The following is a 21056-nucleotide window of genomic DNA, read 5'->3' on the forward strand; positions in this document are numbered from 1 at the left end:
TCCGTGTAACTGCCGCTGCTGCCGCCGAGGAGGGGTGAATGCGTCTGGTAAACCGGTAAATCTGACCCTGACACGACAAATTGTTCCGGTTAGTAGGCCACCACCATCAGTAGCTCTTCCAGGCACCACCCCCACCGACCGTGTCGATGGCACGATGGAACGATGGCATGTGGAGAATTTCTTATAAATCGCCTGGAAACCTCAGCTCATTCGGTAGAGCTTCCCTTTGATACCCAATAGCCACTTTCGTATCGTACCAGCGCCGCCGCCGCTGGAGTTAGTCTGCTTGGGTCAAATAACACAAAGACACAGACACACATACAAGTACACACGGACAGAGACCAGCTGCAGAAGTAGTCACCAAGCAGCGAGAGTGATTAAACTTTGACAATTTATTTCGCTTCTTCGAACCATCCCTCCCGTCCGTGCGGCCATCCTTTTCGGTTCCATTTGTAACCAAACGATACGAAGTCGACGAGGTTTAGTCGATTACTAACTGCTGCTGGTTTGCTGCTGGCTTTTCGGTCGGGATGGGGCAAGTCAAAGTCAAAAGTTTTCTTCGCTCCGCTTCGCGCGAGAGTTGAAGTCAGTCCATGAGGACACACCGACCGGCTGGCTGGCTGGTGGTAGTGATTTAAACTTTTCCCCATCGGGAGCAACGTTAGTTCCGGTGAACGAAGCGCTGCGCTGATTGGAAAGGGACCCGGGCAAAGGGACAACACGGGCGGACGGGCGAGTTAATTAATGTTTGTTCGATGATATTATTAGTCCTACTCTATCGCTGTCTGCTGCTGAGCTGCGGGACGATCGATGATGGATGGACTGTTTTCCGAAAAGGATTATTACGAGTGTCTTTTTGGGAGGGGAGAGACCGCCGGCTTACGCATTTATTTGAAAGTTAGAAACTTTAGCTTGGACTTTTCGATTCATGTTTATTTAATTTGGCGACGTGACGCAAATCGAAATTTCACTGACCGGGGGGATTACAAAATGCTTCATGCATTCGTAATTAGAGCTTGCAGTCCGGCTCATGATTTTTGAACGCTGTTTCCGTTGAACTGAGGTTTGAGATAAATTATTGAAAATGAAAGATTTACCGATTCCAGTAACAAGCCAGGAAGGTTCAAATCTTAACCTCCCGTTTCCAGCAACGAGTTCTATATTTAGATTTGATTGATTCCGAGATTGGTTTTGAGCACCTGAATCGGTATGCTCAGCTTCCATGAAAACTTGTCAATAGAGTCATCGACAAACCGAAAACCGAACTTTTAATACGAATTTTGCAGCGTTTTCTGACGACTAGAAGTAAACCAAATTTGTTACGGTTACTTTACAGTTTGAACAGGCGGGTAATTGGAAAATGTGACTTTTCCGATTAACGACATCGAAGAGATCGATTGGATTGGAATTATATTCCTGATTTGCTTTTCGACTCCGTAGGCGTAGGGATTACCCTAGACGAAGGGAGTCGAGCGTACTAAAGGATGAAAACTTCTCTAATAATTTATTTGGTTTACATTTACAAATGTTCCTGTTCCATTCTAACTGACAGTGCATAATTTGCCCGATGCCATTCCGAAATTGTATTCGTATCGAAATGTAATTCAATAAAGTGCCGTGATTACAGCATAAAATCGACTTTTGCCTGAAACAAGGTAGATTGATCCGTTATGAAAAATCGTGTTCATTCTGTATTTTGCCGGAAACATTCAATATTGAGGCAGAGTTTTACCAATTTACGACAAAAAAAACAAACACTCCACCGGCATCCGACTGAACTGCCGTTGCCACCGCATGCCGACGACGGTTCCACCGGAACCGATTGATTATTTAAACTGTAATCGCTGTCCTTCCAGTCGGAGCGAAGCTCTTCCGGGTTGACGCTGCGCCGCCGTGGAGTAAATCAATATTTTGATTTCGTTTCTCTTTTTCGCTTTATTTTTTTTCCAGATGGACAATCAGTACTGAACGTGCAGCTGGTCGTGAAAAAGTACGTGGAACGGGGCAGTGCCGTGGCGCTGTACTGCGAGAACGATGCGGCACCAAATATCCTGTACAAGGTACGTATGTAACGACAAGAGTGTTGGCGTGAGGGATGTGTAATTGAATGGTTTCGGAAATGCAACAGGTTTTGGTGGAACATTTTTTTTTGCTTTAGGTTAATGTTAGCTTTGCTTCGATGGTGGTATGGAAAAGCAAATGTGAAAAGTGGTGTAAAAAATTGATTGATTTTTAATTCAATTTTTTTGGTTGATTTTATCGCCGGCATGTTTTACCACACCTTATGCCACCAAAGATGTAGAAAAAAGGAGTAAAAAATTTTCATCTACACTGGTCTGTGCTACAACGGAAAATCGACAAACGGATAAAACTTTTAATGCGTTGCTGAAAAATGTATTATAATTGGATCTGTAATACTGCGTTGGAACTTTTAATGATGCTTTAGGCAACAAAAATGTTCACAAGATGGCAAATGGTTAAGAGCTAAAGGCGTTTCAACTTGATTGAGTCTTTTGGAGTACCTCTCAAGCAGCCATCATAAGGCAGTACTGTAGATAGAAACTATACCCAAGCAACAATGTGAGTTTTATTATACTCTTATGGCGGTTTTCATGACCAATTTTGGTCATAAATGCCATCATAAGAGTGTAATAAAACCCAAATTGTTACTTGGGACACGTTGTTTTGTGTTTTCATGGTGTGAGAATCAAAGAGAGCTCGGTTTATTTATTTTTTTGCTAAACTGAGATTTGTTTAACATTAAAAATGTTCACTTATTTGACAAAAGAACGCAATGAATAGGCAGGATGTCTTGTTTTCGACTGCCAGCAAATACATAGATACTTACGAATTAATCAAAAATCTCAGCTTCTCGGACAAAATACACTGAATTCGCTTTTTACGCGGTTTGTTTTTTACGCGAATTTCGGAATTTAGGCGGTTTTTTTACGCGACTTTGAATTACGCGGGACGTATCCTTCGCGTAAAAAGCGGCTTGAGTGTACAACGAAATTCAGATAGATCTGTTTAGTTCTCAAACGATGAAACAATAATACAACCAATAATACAGTCATATGCCTCAATGTATTTTTTCCTGCAAGCCGTATTAAAATACTTTTTATTTGTCACTGAAATTTAGTCATAATTCAGTGTTCGAAAAAATTGACAGCCCTGCATGAAGGCGAATATAAAACGCATCAAGCGCATTGTATAGTTTTACCCCTGGTAGTATTCTTTTATCTACCAGCCCATAACCACTGAACTAAACTGCTGAGAGTGTATGCGTTTCTCAGTTTGCTACCCTTCAAGACAATTCATTCATGAATTGCAGTACTGAATGATTGCTCGACTGCCTGTCAGTCAATTTTCTTGCTCTTGACTGATATTTTATATCTCAAAGTGTAGTTTTTTAAACTACAGTATTCCCCCGAATAACGCGGTTTCGAATAAGAACGTTTCCAATAAGGACGGTCTCGAGTGATTCCATTAACGCGGTCGAACGTCCTTATTGGAGTCTACGTAGCATATGGGAATTAACTTAATTGGTTCCAACATGGAATAACTCGGGATTCTGACCGTATAGAAGATTGGTGTCTTCGACAGAGTTGATCAGTACATCAACGGGTTTTCATTGGATTATATTATTGCGGAATTGTCACACTACGTGGCGCTAGCGTATATGTAATACTCTTCTACAGGCTATATCTTGCGCTGCTGGCTATCTAGAAAGTTGCAGTCTTCGGGAATGTTGCTCGAATGACTGACACCTTCAAGATGGCATGAAAAATAGCGCAGAACTGACTCACTACGTGGCGCTAGTGTCTACGTGATTTGTTTATACAGGCTGTATCTTGCGCTACTGACTATCTAGAAAGTTGCGGTCTTCGGGAAGGTTACTCAAATGACTGACACCTTCACGGTGGTATGGTGAATAGCGCAGAACTCACGCACTGCGTGGCGCTAGTGTATATGTAATACTCTTATACAAGCTATATCTTGCGCTGCTGACTATCTAGAAAGTTGCGGTCTTCGGGAAGGCTACTAAAGTGACTGACACCTTCAAGATGGTATGAAAAATCGCGCAGAACTGACTCACTACGTGGCGCCAGCGTATATGTAATACTCTTATACAAGCTATATCTTGCGCTGCTGACTGTCTAGAAAGTTGCGGTCTTCGGGAAAGTTGTTCAAATGACTGCCACCTTCAAGATGGCATGGGAAATAGCGCAGAACTGACGCACTACGTGGCGCTAGTGTATATGCGATATGCTTAGACAGGCTGTATCTTACGCTACTAACTATTTAAATAGTTGCGGTCTTCGGGAAGGTTACTCAAATGACTGACACCTTCAAGATGGTATGCAAAATAACGCAGAACTCACTCGCGGCGCGTATATGTAGTATTCTTATACAGGCTGTACCTTGCAATGCTGAACCCTCAACGCTCAATTTTATTCTCTAGCAACATTTAGGCCATTTCAAATTATTTTTTAAGTTTTTGTCCCCCCGCCTTTTAAAATTGGCTTTAAAAATCGGGAGGCAAACAAATTTTTGTTAAACTTGAGTAATTTTTTTTGTATAAAATCATTGATCTCTGGGTTTTGGAGCCTAAAGTACTCGAAAAAAGAGTGTACGGAGTGTTGACGCTTCTAGCACGAAACAAAAGTGGAAGTACAAATATGTAATGTAATTTCCGAAAATCGGCAAAAAAATTCTTCCGATTTTGACCCTATTACGGAATGTTTTTGCATGGAAAATAATAACGTATACATAAAAAGCAAGAATAGATTCGGGTTTCACGATTAGACTTTAAGTAAAAATCCCTAAAAATCTCAATTTTTTTTGCGTGATTAAAAATTTCTTTGTTTTTTTCCACCTAGTTTACTAGTTAAACAACCGCTGCCACTTAAACAACCTTTCCGAAGAAAGAAACTTCTTGTACATTACCAAAATCATGAGTTTTATGGCAAAACAAAAAAATCACAAATACACTAGCGCCGTCCGTTGAGTCAATTCTGCATTATTTTCCATACCATCTTGAAGGTAGCAGTCATCTAAGTAACCTTCCCGAAGACTGTAACTTTCTTAATAGTCAGCAGCGCAAGATACAGTCTGTCTAAGCATATCACATATACACTAGCGCCACGTAGTGAGTCAGTTTTGCGCTATTTCTCATGTCATCTTGAAGGTGGCAGTCATTTAAGCAACCTTCCCGAAGACCACAACTTTCTAGATAGTCAGCAGCGCAAGATACAGCCTGTCTAAGCATATTACGTATACACTAGCGCCACGTAGTGAGTCAGTTCTGCGATATTTCTCATGCCATCTTGAAGGTGGTAGTGATTTGAGCAACCTTCCCGAAGACCGCAACTTTCTAGATAGTCAGCAGCGCAAGATACAGCCTATACAAAAATATTACATATACGCTAGCGCCACGCAGTGAGGCAATTCCGAAATACTACAATCCAACGAAAAGTCCTCGATCTGCTGAACAACTTTGTCCAAGCCAGCAACGTTCTGTACGGTCAAGATCACGAGTTATTCCATGTTGGAACCAATTAAGTCAATTCCCATATGCTACGTAGACTCCATTAACACGGTTTCGATTAACGCGGTCCCTATTAGCGTCCTTATTGGGGGGAATACTGTACCTGCTTTTTAAATTCAGCCAAAAGCTGGCCGAAGGAAATTAATTAAAATTTCATGGGGTCAGTCCCGGCGTAGTGGTCAGCATTCACGCTTCTCACGTCGAGGACCCGGGTTCAAATCCCAACCCCACAGAAGTCACGAATGGCATAAGCTGTTAAAGTGACTATAATCTAAACAAAAAAAATAATTTCGGAGCAATGTTCACGTTTATTGTAATTTTGTTTGCTCTTGTCGGCAGTTCAAAATGGATGAATGATTCATTCACTATTATCGAGAATGAATGAATGTAGAGAACAACACGAACGTGAATGCAAGTGACTCGCTCAAATCGTTGTTTTCAGATTGGCAATGCTGAGTTCATTTCATCTGTGTTGCATCAATTCAGGCGTATTGCATAAATTGATTATGAGATTTCTAAGCACTGGTCATAATTATTAAAATATGTTTAATGGTCAAACAATATAAGCCAAAACTCTTGAGGTAAAAATGATCATTTTCGATAATTTTTGGCACCACTGTAACTCTCCGATCAGGAGGCCATAACAAGATTATGTTTGTTTTATAACACATTTTGATATACATAACCATTATGTTACAAATCGAAAACAAACTAATTAGGAAGCAAAAACAAAATTAATCAAGTTTATAACAGATTCAGATAAAGCAGCCGTGTCCAGATAAGAACAGGTGAAAGTTCATCTCTTCATGCTTCCTTTTCATTCAGGTCGAGTGTATGCGCCCATCTGCCGTTGGACGCTGCACCTCACTCCTGGTACAATGCATTAATGAGCTTCGCCACCTTTTCACAGACATAGTCCATGTGGCTATTAAAATTAAACCGATCGTCGATCATCACTTTTAGGTGCTTCAGTGCTCACTTCGAGGCTACTCTCCAATAGTGATTTCCACCCGTTTCACCGTTTTGCAGTTACTCACCAACAAAACTTTCGATTAGTGTGAGCTACTTGCAGCTTCGCTCCTTGGATCCATCTCTCAATCGTACCGATTGCCTTAATGGCCAGCATTACCTTGTACCCCATCGGGGTCTTCGACGTCCAAGTACGATGTAGGTTGCCAGCGTCACGGTAAAGCACTTTGTAGCAGTGCGCTTTGCTTGCTTTTATCAATCTTCGTCTGGCTCTGAGGCAACTACTGCGGAGGTTGCTGAGTTGCTCATTCAACCCATCACTAGTCGACGTTGGTTCTTAGGTTATAGCTTTCTTTGCATGGTCTCGTCACATGCCCTTAACAACATGTGGGCAAACCTTTTCGCACTTTAACTCAGTGGTTTACCGCCCGTTGTAAGTGCCTCGACGAAAAGATCTTTGTCGAAGTTTTTCGTCTTCCATTTCCGCTCAGCTCTTTTTATCCTCCTTACTGCTCGGTCTCTTGTTGCCTTACACTGTATCGAATCGGCTGGTGATCACTGTGGGTGTACTCCTCGGATACCCTCTAGTTTGCTACTAGCGACTGGTACCACGAGGAGGTAGAGATAAGAGTTGCTAAATAAGAGGCTGTGGAACTTCGTGGTAGTTCTGGAGCGCATTATTCAACCATTTACCATGTGTGTGTGTGTATGTGTGTGTTTTTTTTACCGTGAGGAAAAGCTCAATGCCTGGCACACTGATGATGCACTGCATCACGTGGCACGGTGTGGGACTCTAACCCACTAAAAACTTCACTGCTCCTGGCCCCATATCCTCCCGAGACCACCGCTAGGTATTACTTCGGGAGGAGGGCGTGCCTATGCACTACTCCGCTACCTGTCGAGACGTGCACCGATGCTGAGATGGCGACCGACTTAACGTCCATCTCTTCACGGCCACCCTCGCAGGATTTCTTTACGGGAGTGTAGCTAGCATCGCGACCGCATTCACAGGAACTTTACCCGTCGAGACGTGAGCCAAATCGGGTGCCTTCCAATAGCACGCACATGGCCTCCGTAGCGGGATTTCTCCACCTATCGAGACGTGACTTGATAAGAAAGTACCCTCCAACATAACGCGCACCCCGCACAGTCACCATCGCAGGATTTCTTCCATTTCCACACTGAATATTGTTCATCTAGGTACAGGGACTATTTTGGGGAAGATCCCATCCCCCACACATATGAGTCCGTCTAGGGTTTTATCGCGCCCAGAATCGCGTTGCTTTTGATCTGTGTGTCATGTGCGGCCTAGAGACGTCCATTCAATAGGCCACCTCTATACGCTCATCACCCCTCTTTCGAAGCTAGGCGTTACCGACTTGCTGATCTGTCCTCCATTTTCGCTGCAGCTCAACCAGAATTCCTGAAATCGATCTATTGACGACGTTCCAAGTGCCCTCATCTAGACATATTTTCTCAACAATGTTGTCTACGTTTAGAGCGAACATATCCTCGCGCACCGCTTCAAATCTGGGGCATACAAAGACCACATGCTCGGGTGTTTCTTCAACATCTCCGCACTCCGGACAGAAGGGTGACCTTGCATGCCCGAATCGATGTAAATACTGTCTGAAGCAACCGTGTCCCGAAAGAAATTGCGTCAGATAGAAGTTCACTTCTCCGTGCTTTCTGTTCACCCAGGCTGAGAGTACCGGTATTAGCCTATGCATCCATCTTCCGTTAGTCGCGGAGTTCCCCTCTAGCTGCCATTTTGCCATTGACTCCGCTCTCATAGCTTTTCGAATTCCTGTGGTATCCTTCCGCTTATAACATTCGCTGTCTTCTGCCAAAATGATATATATGGGAATCATTCCAGCTATGACGCAGACTGCTTCCGAAGAAATAGTTCTGTATGCGCTCACGACCCGCATTACCATGAGCCGATACGTACTGCTCAATCTCTTCTTATTCCGCTGGGTTTTAAGCGCTGCTATCCAAGCAGGTCCACCGTATCTCAGTATAGAAGAGGATACACTGGCTAACATGCGCCTTTTGCTGCTGTTTGAACCAGAGTTGTTTGGCATAATTCTGGCCAGTGCGTTAATCGCTTTGCCCGCCTTTTCGCAAGTGTAGTCGACGTGGTAGTTGAAATTTAGCCGGTCGTCAATCCATACACCTAGGTGTTTCAACCATCGCTTCGAGGCTATCGTGTGCTCTCCCACAACAATCTCCGCTGATTGAGCTGCCTTGCAGTTGCTGACCACCAGCAATGTTACTACTACTACGATATCGTCTGCGAAGCCAAGGATCTCCGCGCCTCTAGGCAAAACCAGTTTTAGTACACCGTCGTACATACATTTTCAGAGAGATGGACCTAGGATAGAGCCTTGCGGGACTCCTGCTGTAGTCCTGATCATCCTCTGTCCTTTGTTTGTCTCGTAAAACAGCACCCGATCCTCGAAGTAGCTTTTCAAGATCCTGCACAAATAGTCAGGGACGCTCATTCTATGGAGCGCTAGTGCAATGGCCTCCCAGCTGGCACAGTTAAACGCGTTCTTAACGTCAATCGTTACCACTGCACAGTATCGGTTACCCCTTCGCTTCTGTTTGGACGCCTTCTCAGGTCTTTCGATCACTGTGCAAATGGCGTCCACCGTAGATCTCCCTTTACGAAACCCGAACTGTCTCTCTGAGAGTCCGTGATCACTCTCCAAGCATACCGTCAACCTGTTCAAAATGATCCTCTCCAGTAGTTTTCCAGGTGTATCCAGCAGGCATATGGGTCTATACGATGCTGGATCTCCCGGAGGTTTTCCTGGTTTAGGCAGCAACACCAGTCTCTGTATCTTCCACCTCTCTGGGAAGTGGCTTTCGTCTAAACATTTCTGCATTACCATTCTGAACATGTCTGGGTACATCTGCACTGCCGCTTTCAGGGCCACGTTGGGAATTCCATCCGGCCCCGGTGCTTTCTTCGCTCTCAGTTTTTTTACAGCTGCTATTAGTTCGTCGTTGGAAACCTGTCTGCGCTCAACGTCGCCGCCTTCCCCTTCGTCATACGGCGTAGGTGGCCAGAGGGTTGGATCATACTTCGGGGATAGCTCCTCAACAATGGCTTTTAACTTGTCGGGACACCTTTCAGTTGGTATCCTTGGACCACTGAGCTTCGCCATCACTACCCTATATGCGTTACCCCATGGGTTTACATCCGCGTCTCTGCATAGCTCCTTCAAACAGTTCGATTTACTCTTCTTTATCGCCTTTTTTAGTGCAGCCCTGGCCACTCTAAACTCCTCTCCTCGCTCTTCCCTCACTGCGACATTTCTTTCACTTTGAAAGTTTCTTCTTGCCCTGAGGCAGTTAGCGCGAAGTACGCAGAGCTCCTCGTTCCACCAATGAGCTGGAGGTCGGTAGTTCCTCGGTTCTTGTTTCCTTGGCATAGTTGCATCGCAAGCTTTCACTAGCACATCCGTCAATTCATCTGCGTTTAGGTCCAGGGAATCGCTGCCCGCGCGTAGTACTTCAATGAAAAGGTCCTTGTCGAAGACCTTCGTTTTCCACCTATGTTTATCGACTCTATTTTTTGGAGCTGCTGCGGGATTCCGTGTGCCAATGGAATACCGGATCGCCTGGTGATCACTGTGAGTATACTCTTCAGATACCCTCCAGTTCATGTTTGCCACCAACGATGGACTGCAGAAGGTGACGTCGATGATGGACTCTCGACCATCCCTCCGGAAGGTGCTTGTGGTGCCCTCGTTGCAGAGTCTTACCTCTAACTTAGCCGGAGCTTCCAGCAGACTATTTCCTTTCACGTTGGTGCATCTGCTTCCCCACTCTACCGCCCAGGCGTTGAAATCACCGCCAATAACGATCGGCGTTCTTCCAACAAGGTTCTGTGTACAGGTGTCCAGCATATGGTGGAACTGTTCTATTGTTCAACTTGGGGGTGCATAGCAACTGCACATGAAAATTCCATTTACTTTAGTGATCACTAAACCTTCGTGCAGGTTCGAAATCACTTCCTGAATAGGATAGCGTCCCATTACTTGTATGGCCGCCTTTCCTGCTCTATCTGGCACCCAGCTGCCATTACCGTGAGGAACACGATACCGCTCCGCGATAATTGCGACATCACACTTCGCTTCTGTTGTTGACTGCCACAACAGTTGTTGTGCCGTGTCGCAGTGGTTGAGGTTTATTTGAATTACCTCCGTTACTGTTGGCTTGCCTTTGCCCTTCGGTACACAGGGCAATGAAATCCCCCTGTCATGTGGTCAATGTGGATCATGTGGACAATTTGGACCTGTCAGGACCAGAGCAGTTTCTGGCTTGGTGACCAAAGTCCATGCATTTAAAGCACCTCTCCAATTGGTTGGGAACACGCGAAATAGTCCTGAAGCGACCCACTGCTCAGCAGACGTTTATTCTCTCTAACTTCAACAACTTGTTCGCTGCGTCTGTTGAGAGACGTATCGTCGCGGTCTGTGTTCCGCGATACGCTTTTCTTAGCCGGATTTTCATCGGCACCTTACCCAAGATGTTTTCGGTTTCCAACTTCTGTCTCAGATCGTTCTCCGCAGTAAACATGCTCAGTTCCCTACACTCGATCGTGGTCTCCTGAGATAAGGCTCTCACGTTCGCCTCGTCGCCTAAGACCTTTTCAACCATCTTCTTGAATGCTAAGCTTTTAATTGCCGGGTCTTTTTTCAACTCAAACAGCAATTCACCATTTTGGGTGCGCCTAGATTTTATCACATTCTCTTCTAGTCCTTTCAGTTTCGGGTCCTCTCTCATCCTTTGAAAGAGAGCAGTGTATGACGTTTCTCCCTTTGCTTCAACAATAAGCGCGTCACCTTTGGTTCTTACCCGGCGAGAATTGGGTTTTCCTTTTTCCTGCTTCCTAGCTTCCGTTTTTTCCTCGTTGCATTTTGTTTACTTTTCCTTTTCTTTCTTTTTCCTCTCCTTTTTGTTCGTGGCTATGCTCCAATCCGCTCCCTCTTCATCGCTCTCGCTCTGGTCGCCCTTGCGCTTTTTGGGCAGCTCGGATTCCACTGGCGAATCTTTTTTCCTCTTCTCCGACCGGTTTTGTGTTTCCTTCACCTTGGCTCGCGCTTCTGCCGCAACGTTTTCTAACGTTTCAGCGAGAGCGCTTTTGGCGACCTCCGCTCTTTTCACAAGTGCATTGTGCTCTTCCAAAGCGCTTTTCATGAGGGTCCTTATACCTACTACTCTGCTCTTAACTTCTTTATGCAGGTTGGACTTTTCCTGCGTTAAGTCGTAGAGCTCGTTGACCTTCGTGATAATTGTCCTCAATATTGTGTTTCCAGGCAACCGCCCCTGTCTGGTTTGACTACTTCTCGGCGTAAATAGAGGGTTTAATCTCAGGCTTTGCTCTGTCTGAGAGATTTGCTGGTCTTCGCTAGTACTGTTGCTCCTAGGTCTTTGCTTTATCGACAGGTTGAAAAGCGGTGATCTCAGCAGCTTTCCGCTCCTTGCAAACGCATTGGTTTGACCTTCTGCCATTACTGTCGTACCATTGTCTCCTTCTTCATTCTGTTGGTTGGTTGTACTCATCTTTTCTGTTGGGTCCCAACTCTAGGCCGCTATCTCCGCTCGTATTTGTGTAGTCGCCTTTACGATCCCATGGGTATCTATGCAAGCAGGGAGGCCATGGCTAGGGACACTCCCCCCTATCCTTCATGGGGATAGGGATGTCAGCATCCGATCAGCGTTAGTCAGGAATGTACCATCTGAGCCTACACCACCGCACTTTGACGTGAGTGACGAGCTTTGAACGTACCTAGAGACCAGCCACGGTTTTATCGGGACGGAAGGCAGCTGTACCATTAGCCTACTCGCCGTTTCGGGAAGGTGTCACCCTTCCTTACCTAAGGTAGCAGAATAGCACAGCCGTCAGCCCTATAGCGTCTAATCCGATCGTTTTCCCGTCATTCCAGTATACCATAATTAGGATCTTCCTGGAACCGACCCTAATGTGCCCACGACACTCCTGACCTGGCTTTTAGGTTTATAGTCCTGAGCTATAACAGGACACTACGACGTCTGCAGCTGGCTCATGGGACTCGAGCTAAACTCGCGTCTTTACACCACTGCACTACGCCGCCCGAAGGCACTACGTGCCCCCCTTTCCCTGTTAGCACACAACCGAGGGTACAACCAAAGACTGGTATTTGATCGACCCTAGGCCCGGTTGCGCCCCAGCCGGCACCGCGTGGAGGTAGGGATAAGAGTTCCCGCTTCCATTTTAATGGCTATATAGGGTCGTACAAAGCCAAACTGACACCTGGGATAGGGCCTTCACCGGCCTGTGTGTGTGTGTGTGTGTGTGTGTGTGTGTGTGTGTGTGTGTGTGTGTGTGTGTGTGTGTGTGTGTGTGTGTGTGTGTGTGTGTGTGTGTGTGTGTGTGTGTGTGTGTGTGTGTGTGTGTGTGTGTGTGTGTGTGTGTGTGTGTGTGTGTGTGTGTGTGTGTGTGTGTGTGTGTGTGTGTGTGTGTGTGTGTGTGTGTGTGTGTGTGTGTGTGTGTGTGTGCGTGTGTGCGTGTGCGTGTGTGTGTGTGTGTGTGTGTGTGTGTGTGTGTGTGTGTGTGTGTGTGTGTGTGTGTGTGTGTGTGTGTGTGTGTGTGTGTGAATGTTACAAAATATAAAAGCTGTAAATTTTTCCAAAAATTCACAAAAACTCCAAACTTGAACTAAACGACGCACTTTCAAATTTCAAAAGGTCTTTTGTTTTACGAAATTGCAGTATTGAAACATAAATGAAGTGAAAATTCTAAAAGTTTTTGTTGCATAGTTTATCATCAAGAGCAATAGATCTCACTGTTAACTTCAAAGCAGCATACGGTAGAGTTGAGTGTAAACAGCTATGCCAGATAACGCATGAGAACGGTTTTCTGGACAAACTGACGCAGCTGCTCAAAGCTACGCTTGAGCGAGTGATGTACTACGTTCTTATTTCGGGGACACTGTCGAGTGGAATGACCTTGATATCATGGCGGCAGTAAACCATGTAACTCAAAGCATGACGAAACTGAACAGAACAACAATATTGCTCTGGTTCTACTTCCTGATGATAATTTAGGTGTGGTAAAACCAAGGCAATGTACGAATTGTAAATTCCTTAGGAAGGATATTAACGCAAATTTTATTTATTTATTCAAACGCTTAGTATGTTGCTATGCTTAGTCGTGCTGTGAGTTTCTTATTATTCTACGAATTTCTCAGTCCCGTAATATTTTAGTGTTAAGATCGACTGAGGTACATATATTGTATTAAGGATTTTCGGCTTATCGGCTGCCTGGCAGTATAAAAAAGCCGTTTTCGATATAAAACTGACTGGAAAGCCGAAAATCCACAATACTTAATATTTTGAGTTTGAAAATTTCTCTACATTTCCAGGTTTAATTGTCATCTAAGCAATTTACTATGATAACTCTGAAGGTGCTTTGAATAAATAGATCCCGAGTGTATAAATTCACAAACACTATCATTGTATGTGTTATGAATGTGTTTTTGTTATCATTCGCCCACCCATTGATTTAATAGACACTTCACTAACACCCCTTGATTTAATAGATATAAAATTTCCTTCCTACTCATAAATTATTGCAAATGTCAAATATCTATTCAGAGGGCTTAATGCAAAAGATGGTTGGCTGATAAAATATACTGTCGATGACATCAATTTCATCTTGCAATACTAGATAAATCAATGAATAGCTACCGTAGGATATTCTCAAACAGCGCTCCAACGTACCCGAATGGTACTCGCTTCTAACTCTTTTGTCGGAATTTTATCAAATTATGCTAAGCGCAAGTTAAAGTTAAACTTAAAGAGAAATCACGCAAATGCCGGTACCTGGTGGGTACCAGCAACTATACCGTGCCCATGCCTGCTTGCCAACCACCATTTCCCGGAATCTTTCAAGTACCTTCCCAACGCCAGCGACGTGCGCTCGAAAGCAGCGAAAAACATAAGGCCGTAAAATCTAACTTTCTTCCGTTTCATAACTTTTTGCTTTGATTTCTTTTCCATTGCTTTTGCTCGGGCTCATCCATGTGCTGCTGCTGCTGCTCTTCGACTGTTTCACTCGACTGCCGTTGTTCACTACAAACGACCGACCGCGACCGACCTGGCTGCAGGTAACGTTCCTGAAGGGAGGCAGCAAAATATTCGAATACATCAAGGGTCGGAATCCACCGTACCGGAACTTTTCGATTCCCGGCGCCGAGATAGATGTAAGTATGATTACCTTGCTTGCTTGTTTGCTTCGCTTGGAGTGGGGGATAAAGTGGAGCGTGGGGGCTTCTTTTAGCATATATTTTCCAACAACAGCTGCGCAGCTGTATGCAGATTGTTTGCTGCTATAGATAAGAGCCCTGACTGGTTGATCCTGACCTTCACCGTACAATAATTTTGCACTGTCCGGTGCGGAATGGCGTGTTTAACACCGCTTGATTTAATTTCCCTCCAGTAGCAAATTAAGCCAGCTCCCATGCCCTCCCCCGTCTGCTCTCGAAGCCACTTCAGCCCAGCGACAATACAGAGCATAATTGAGCAATTTAACTAATCAGTATTTCCTCTGCCATTCTCCCGGTACCGGCTGGATCGTTTGCTCCATTTGCAGTGGAAAAAGGTGACTCCCTCCACGCTGACGTTGAAGAACGTTGACTACGAAGCTTCCGGTTCCTATTACTGCGAGGTGTCGACCGACACTCCCATCTACACCAAGGCATCCAACGACGAACCGCTGCACGTCATGCGTAAGTCTGCACAGTTTAGTGTGTTTTTTTAGACTGACGGACTGTTGATTAATCGGAGAATAAACTTTTTTTTCCTAAAAATTTCAATTTAATTTGACTTATTTTACTTTATTTGCAGTTCCCCAGAAAGGTCCACCGACGATAGAGTTCGCCAAAAAGCAACTGTACTACGGCGATATGCTGGTGGCTAACTGTACCACGTCCCGGGCACGGCCGGCTCCGCACATCACCTGGCTAATTAATGGAAAACAGGTTCGTTATCTATTATCTGTCGGCGTAATTTGGTTTCAGCCTGCCGGATATTTGTTTGTTTGTTTGTCCGCGGTAGTTAGTTTCCATTTATGTCCTTCGGTTTCGTTCGGTGGTCATTTGAAATTGACAAGGTAGCAGCCTAGATGCCAGGTACCAGGTACGATTAGTCCGGACCGGAAATTGAATGTTTGAAATAGATTCGGGAGATGCGATAGGAGAGACGGTGCCGTTGCACGAAAGAATCTTGTTTGCGTTTCCTTTTCCCGGCTACTCGCGGACTTTTTCCGCTGCGCGGACCTTTCATTAGTCATTGTTTTGATAAACCGCCAACGAGCTCTGAGTAAACAACGTCCCTAAAGGTCGTCCCTCTTGCGAAACCGCCCGGGTCGGGTCGCCCACTCGAAGCCGCCCGTAGAGAATTGTGTAATACTAACTAAACGTTACCGTTTTCATTTTGTTCACCGCGGCCGATGGGTTCTTTGTTTACCTTTGACAAACACGGTCAGTTCGACCGCGCAACGTTCGATGTTTGCTTCACCGTACAACTCGTAACTTACCCGTTAATGACTACTCCCTCCTCAGGTGGATGACGCACACGTCCGGCAGCTTCATCACAGCTCCAAGAACAGCCACCGGACGAAGCAACAGCAGACGCTACCGTCCTCGGGCAGTGCTTCCCAGTCGGTGTACCACGGAAAAGTAATAGTCGGTTCGCCGGCCAGCGCCGGCGCCAGTGGGTCCGCAACCGGAGGCTCTGGGACCGGGAATAGCCTGAAGGATCTCAAGCTGAAGGCAAAAGGTAATTAAAACATTAGAGATAAATTCTTCGCTCGGTGAGTCATTGTTACTGCGGCAGGTGCCGTCCACCAGCAGCGCGGGGATATTCGAACAAGGAACGCTCGCGAAGGTCATCACCTTAATGTGTCTGTTGTGTGCCAAGAAGGCATTAGAAGACGGGCGTAAAACGGAGAAACGACCGAACTCGCACTGGCACTGTAATGTCTGTGTCCAGTCAGTCGGTCGCGGGCGCGGGGGGAATGTGAAATGCGATACGCTGCGATACAAAGTGTGAAATGAATGCCGGCCATTAACTGCGAACGTGTTTCCGACCGAACGTGGAAACGTTCGCCCGAACTTGGAATCTTGATAAATTTTAATGATATTTGGTAGGTTTGTGATGTCCCAAAAGCAAATTAAGTAAATTGCGCTTTCGGTGGAGACACACGGTGTTTTTTTTTCGTACGGGTTCCTTCATTAAGGAAGCCATCGAATGGGTCGGTTGGTAGGTTGAGAGTTTCTTCTTCACAACGTACCCCACCTTCCGAAGGAGGTCGTCTACTTTTCCATGATACCGTAAGCAAATTCAATCCGAGCAAAGCAGCAAACTTTTTTTGTGCTTTTGTTCTCCAGCGAACGGATTTGTACAACATTTACTTTTACGGTTTCCAGTCAAAGGGACACAAATATTGTCTGGCTCCGGAGGAAAACAATGCTCTCTAGTACATGAAAACTCGGTTTCCTTTCTCAGTACGGTATGGTGGCTGGCTGGCTTCGAATATAGTTTCAGATCTTCGACTGGCCGGGGAAAGTATGTTTATCATTTATTTACATCTCATTTTTTCTGAAGCCTTCCGACAGATTGTGCACGGTTACAGCGGCAAAGATTTATGCACTTCGTTTTAAAATATTATCTGCTTTTGAATATTATTTTGAAACTGTACATTATAGCAGTCGCATATTTTAAATTTAACCGGGCCATTAGTATCGAACTCACAGTTGAGGGGATTAGGGAGCAAACCGAGTTGATAGTTGAATTTCGTTGGAGAGTGTTCGAACTCTGACTTTAAGTTCGTTTTATTCTGAGGCATTTCTCTGTTCTCGGTAAATTTCACTATCAAAACTGTGTTGGAAAGCATAGTTTTTTTCACAAGTATGTTCTTTCGTGACTGATAAATTTGTAATGTTAAAAACGAGACATAAATACAGATGATTTTTTGATCAAATTTGAGCGAAGGGTCCACCAAATGCATACATCCCAAGTAACAATTCTAAAGTCAGTTGATTTTACTTGTATTTTAAAAAGGTTTCATTGCACAATTATTCATTACCTCTGGTTTTATTTTTGTTTTACCGAATACCGAGAGGATACGAACCAAAACCCACTTATAGCTAGCTATAAAACCATAATAAAACTGTTAATAAAGCAAATTTACTATGGTAGTTATATTACCACGATAAAACTTGTTGGCTGCACCACGTCTCTTATAAACTTACCATAAGTGTTGCGTAGCAATACAAAATGGCGCACCAATCAAAATTGATCTTATCGGGGCTGCTTGTTAAACCACAATAAATTTGTTAGTTTTATAGGGTTATTAAAACGGTAACACCCTGACCAAACAGATTTATTGCTACTATTATGACGAATACTAAAGTTCAACACCAAAATCATTTTTTTTATGCGAAGCCATATTGCCATCCCAAGTAACATTTTGGGTTTTATCCCAGATAACACAAAATCGTAATAGAAAGTTCACATTAAATTGTTTTCATGTCAATTTCACATTGGAGTTGTATAATGATTAGAGTATGTCAAATCGAAGTGAACAGTAAGTTGTTTTGCAGTCGTGCGTGTCTTCATATACAATTCATGACTGTGAATTATAAAGCAGGACAGACAATTGCAATATTTGATTATATCTATATCATATATTCAGGAGTATTTAGTTGCGTGTTATAAAAACTGCGCAAAATAGAATTACAAATAGTTGTCAAAATTTTCGCACGTATCTCGCCTCCACTTTGGTACATATATGCTCTTATATGGCGTGAAATATAACTTTTTCGTTCAGATATGATTTCGTATATCTCAGTTGCAATCGAGATATATAAACCAAATGGTTTACTGGGATTACACTCTTATGATGGCATTTAAGGCCAAAATAAGTCATGAAGACCGCCATAAGAGTACAATAAAACCTACATTGCTTGGGATATTCCTGTATTTTGTTTTAGCTCGCAAACAAAAATTAATCTAAGTTAAGTACTTTGCAGAAAGGAAGTTATTATCAATCGGTTTTCCTGTCACAGGCAACAACTAAAATGATTTTGCAAGAAATTGAGATTGACTAACTGAATATTCATTTATTGATTAACTGATTGTAGGCTTCGCCCGTAATCATCATCAAAACTAATTAATTACCACATAAAATTTACATGAAACAATCTAAAACTACAGTTAACTGAATATATTTATTCTGTTGAAACAACCAGTTTTCGAAAATTGCAAAATTTAAATGGCGCGTTGATTTTATCTACCCATTATGTCGATATGCATGATAAAATTTAATGCGCATATGCTGCAAACGAATTAAGTTTGCTCAAAATTTTTCAATTGTTCTATGGGGTATTTTATTGTGGTTGCTATAAACCAAAACGATCAGAATGATCCGGCAGTAAAACTTTAACTTTTCTGCTTGGATCTATTTTCTAGTTGACAAAGCTGACGAACTGATTTAGCTTTTACCCGAGCGAAAAGCGAAAAGCTTTATTAAATTATGATAGTGGTTGTCCAGCAGCGTAAGCTTAATTAAAACCAATAAGTTTTATCGCTGCTTTCAGCAGAGCGTCATATGACTACTTGTGCCTTTAGCCTGATTCTTATAGAGGTTATGAAAACATTCTGAGGAGTGGGCCACTTGGACAAAAGGCAGTTTTAAAGCGGCCATCAGAAAGTTCTGGTGGAGCTCATAGTTTTATTAGCGGTTTTATGAAATTGGTCATGAAAACCACTATAGGAACGTAATAAAATATAGAATTGTTACTTGAGATATGTGCTCCGCCGAAGAAAACGTTCGAATACACACTGCAATAGGTTCGTTAAACACGAAAGTTATACGGTACAGTTGAGGTTGTAGCAGTCCAGCAGAACAGAGAGAACGCTGAGGAGCACAGCAATGAAAGAAGGTTCACAGGATCTTGTCAAGAAGATCACGTAACGCTAGCCGAATGAACCTCTTCTGCATTCGTTTAATTCTTAGGTTCCAGGTTATAGCGCTAGCTGGGACTTCATAGCCAACTCGCTTCGGAACGTCCAAGTGCCGGTGTCGCTGTACAGAATTCTGTAAAATTATTTCCAGAATCGTGTGCTATGCTACAACACGGAAGAGGGTCAAAAGTGCGTTCCAATCACCTCAGGGGTTCCGCAAGGTTCCATACTGGGCCCGCTGTTGTGGAACGTCATGTATGACGAGGTGTTGAAGCTAAAGTTCCCGGTACGGGTGGTGATTTTCGGCTGTGCGGACGATATCGCCATGGAAGTCTACGGTGAATCTGTCAGAGAGGTTGAGTTGACGGCTGCCCACTCTATAAGCATTGTTGAAGATTGGATGCGATCCAGGAAACTGGACCTAGCGCATCTTAAAACATAGGTTATCGTGGTGAACAACCGTAAGTAAGTGCAGCAAGCAAAGATCAGCTTCGGGGACTGCACTATTTCGTCAACGCGGTCCTTAATACTCCTTGGAGTCATGGTCGACGACAAGCTCAGGTTCGGGAGCCACGTCGACTACGCCTGCAAGAAGGCTTCCACAGCTATTTCGGCATTGTCTCGTATGATGTCTAATAGCACTGCGGTATATGGCAGCAAGCGAAGGCTTTTAGCCAACGTGGTCCAGTCCATACTCAGGTATGGCGGGCCGGTGTGGTCATCGGCGTTAGGTACCAAAAGCTATCTAGTCAAGCTGGAAAGCACCTATCGTCTCATGTGCTTAAGAGTGACGAGTGCGTCTCGCACAGTTTCACATGACGCAATCTGCGTCTTAGTGGGTATGACGCCAATTGGTATCATCATCAGCGAGGACGTAGAGTGCTTTAACCAACGTGGTACTAGAGGCATACGGAGTACCACAAGATCAGCCTCGATGATCACATGGCAGCGGGCATGGTCTGATTCCACAAAAGGCCGGTGGACACATCGACTTATTCCGGAACTATCCGGATGGGTCAACAGGCGCCACGGCGAAGTCAACTTCCACCTGACACAAATTCTGTCGGGGCATGGTTGTTTTAGACAGTACCTGCACAAGTTTGGGCATGCGGAGTCCCCCGCGTGTCCCGAATGCGTGGACGTTGAGGAAACTGCAGAACATGCTTTCTTCATATGCCCTCGTTTCGCGGGCCTGAGAAGCAACATGATGGCAGCAAGCGGACAGGACACTACTCCGGATAACTTAGTCCAAAGGATGTGTTCGGACGTCTGGGGAGCGGTCAATGCGGCTGCTACCCAGATCGTACTTGAGCTACAAAACCGCTGGAAAGCCGATCAACGGCGAATAAACAGCCTAACTACCATAGTCCAGTAGTTATCTAAGAGTGTGCGTTAAGCACAATAGCCCCTCCCTGAAGTAATACCGATAAGGTGGTTCCAGGAGGGATTGAGGCTGGAGACTCGAGGAGGGTTTTAGTGGGTCTGGATCCTCACACCTCAGTAGGGGGGTCGGGAT

At 44.3% G+C, this 21056-nt stretch overlaps 1 protein-coding gene across 1 annotated transcript in view; it reads left to right on the forward strand.

The window, feature by feature from the left end:
- The first annotated feature begins 1794 nt into the window (after positions 1-1794).
- Positions 1795-21056, forward strand: part of LOC128746168 (uncharacterized) — a 58798-nt gene continuing 39536 nt past the window's right edge. Inside the window, exons 1-7 of the mRNA XM_053843211.1 lie at positions 1795-1876; positions 1951-2060; positions 14680-14775; positions 15165-15300; positions 15419-15552; positions 16135-16351; positions 19806-19819. Coding sequence (XP_053699186.1) covers positions 1795-1876; positions 1951-2060; positions 14680-14775; positions 15165-15300; positions 15419-15552; positions 16135-16351; positions 19806-19819 — 789 coding nt within the window. The remainder of the gene's footprint in view (positions 1877-1950; positions 2061-14679; positions 14776-15164; positions 15301-15418; positions 15553-16134; positions 16352-19805; positions 19820-21056) is intronic.

This window comes from Sabethes cyaneus, chromosome 1 (assembly GCF_943734655.1).
Source record: "Sabethes cyaneus chromosome 1, idSabCyanKW18_F2, whole genome shotgun sequence".
Taxonomy (NCBI): Eukaryota; Metazoa; Arthropoda; class Insecta; order Diptera; family Culicidae; genus Sabethes; species Sabethes cyaneus.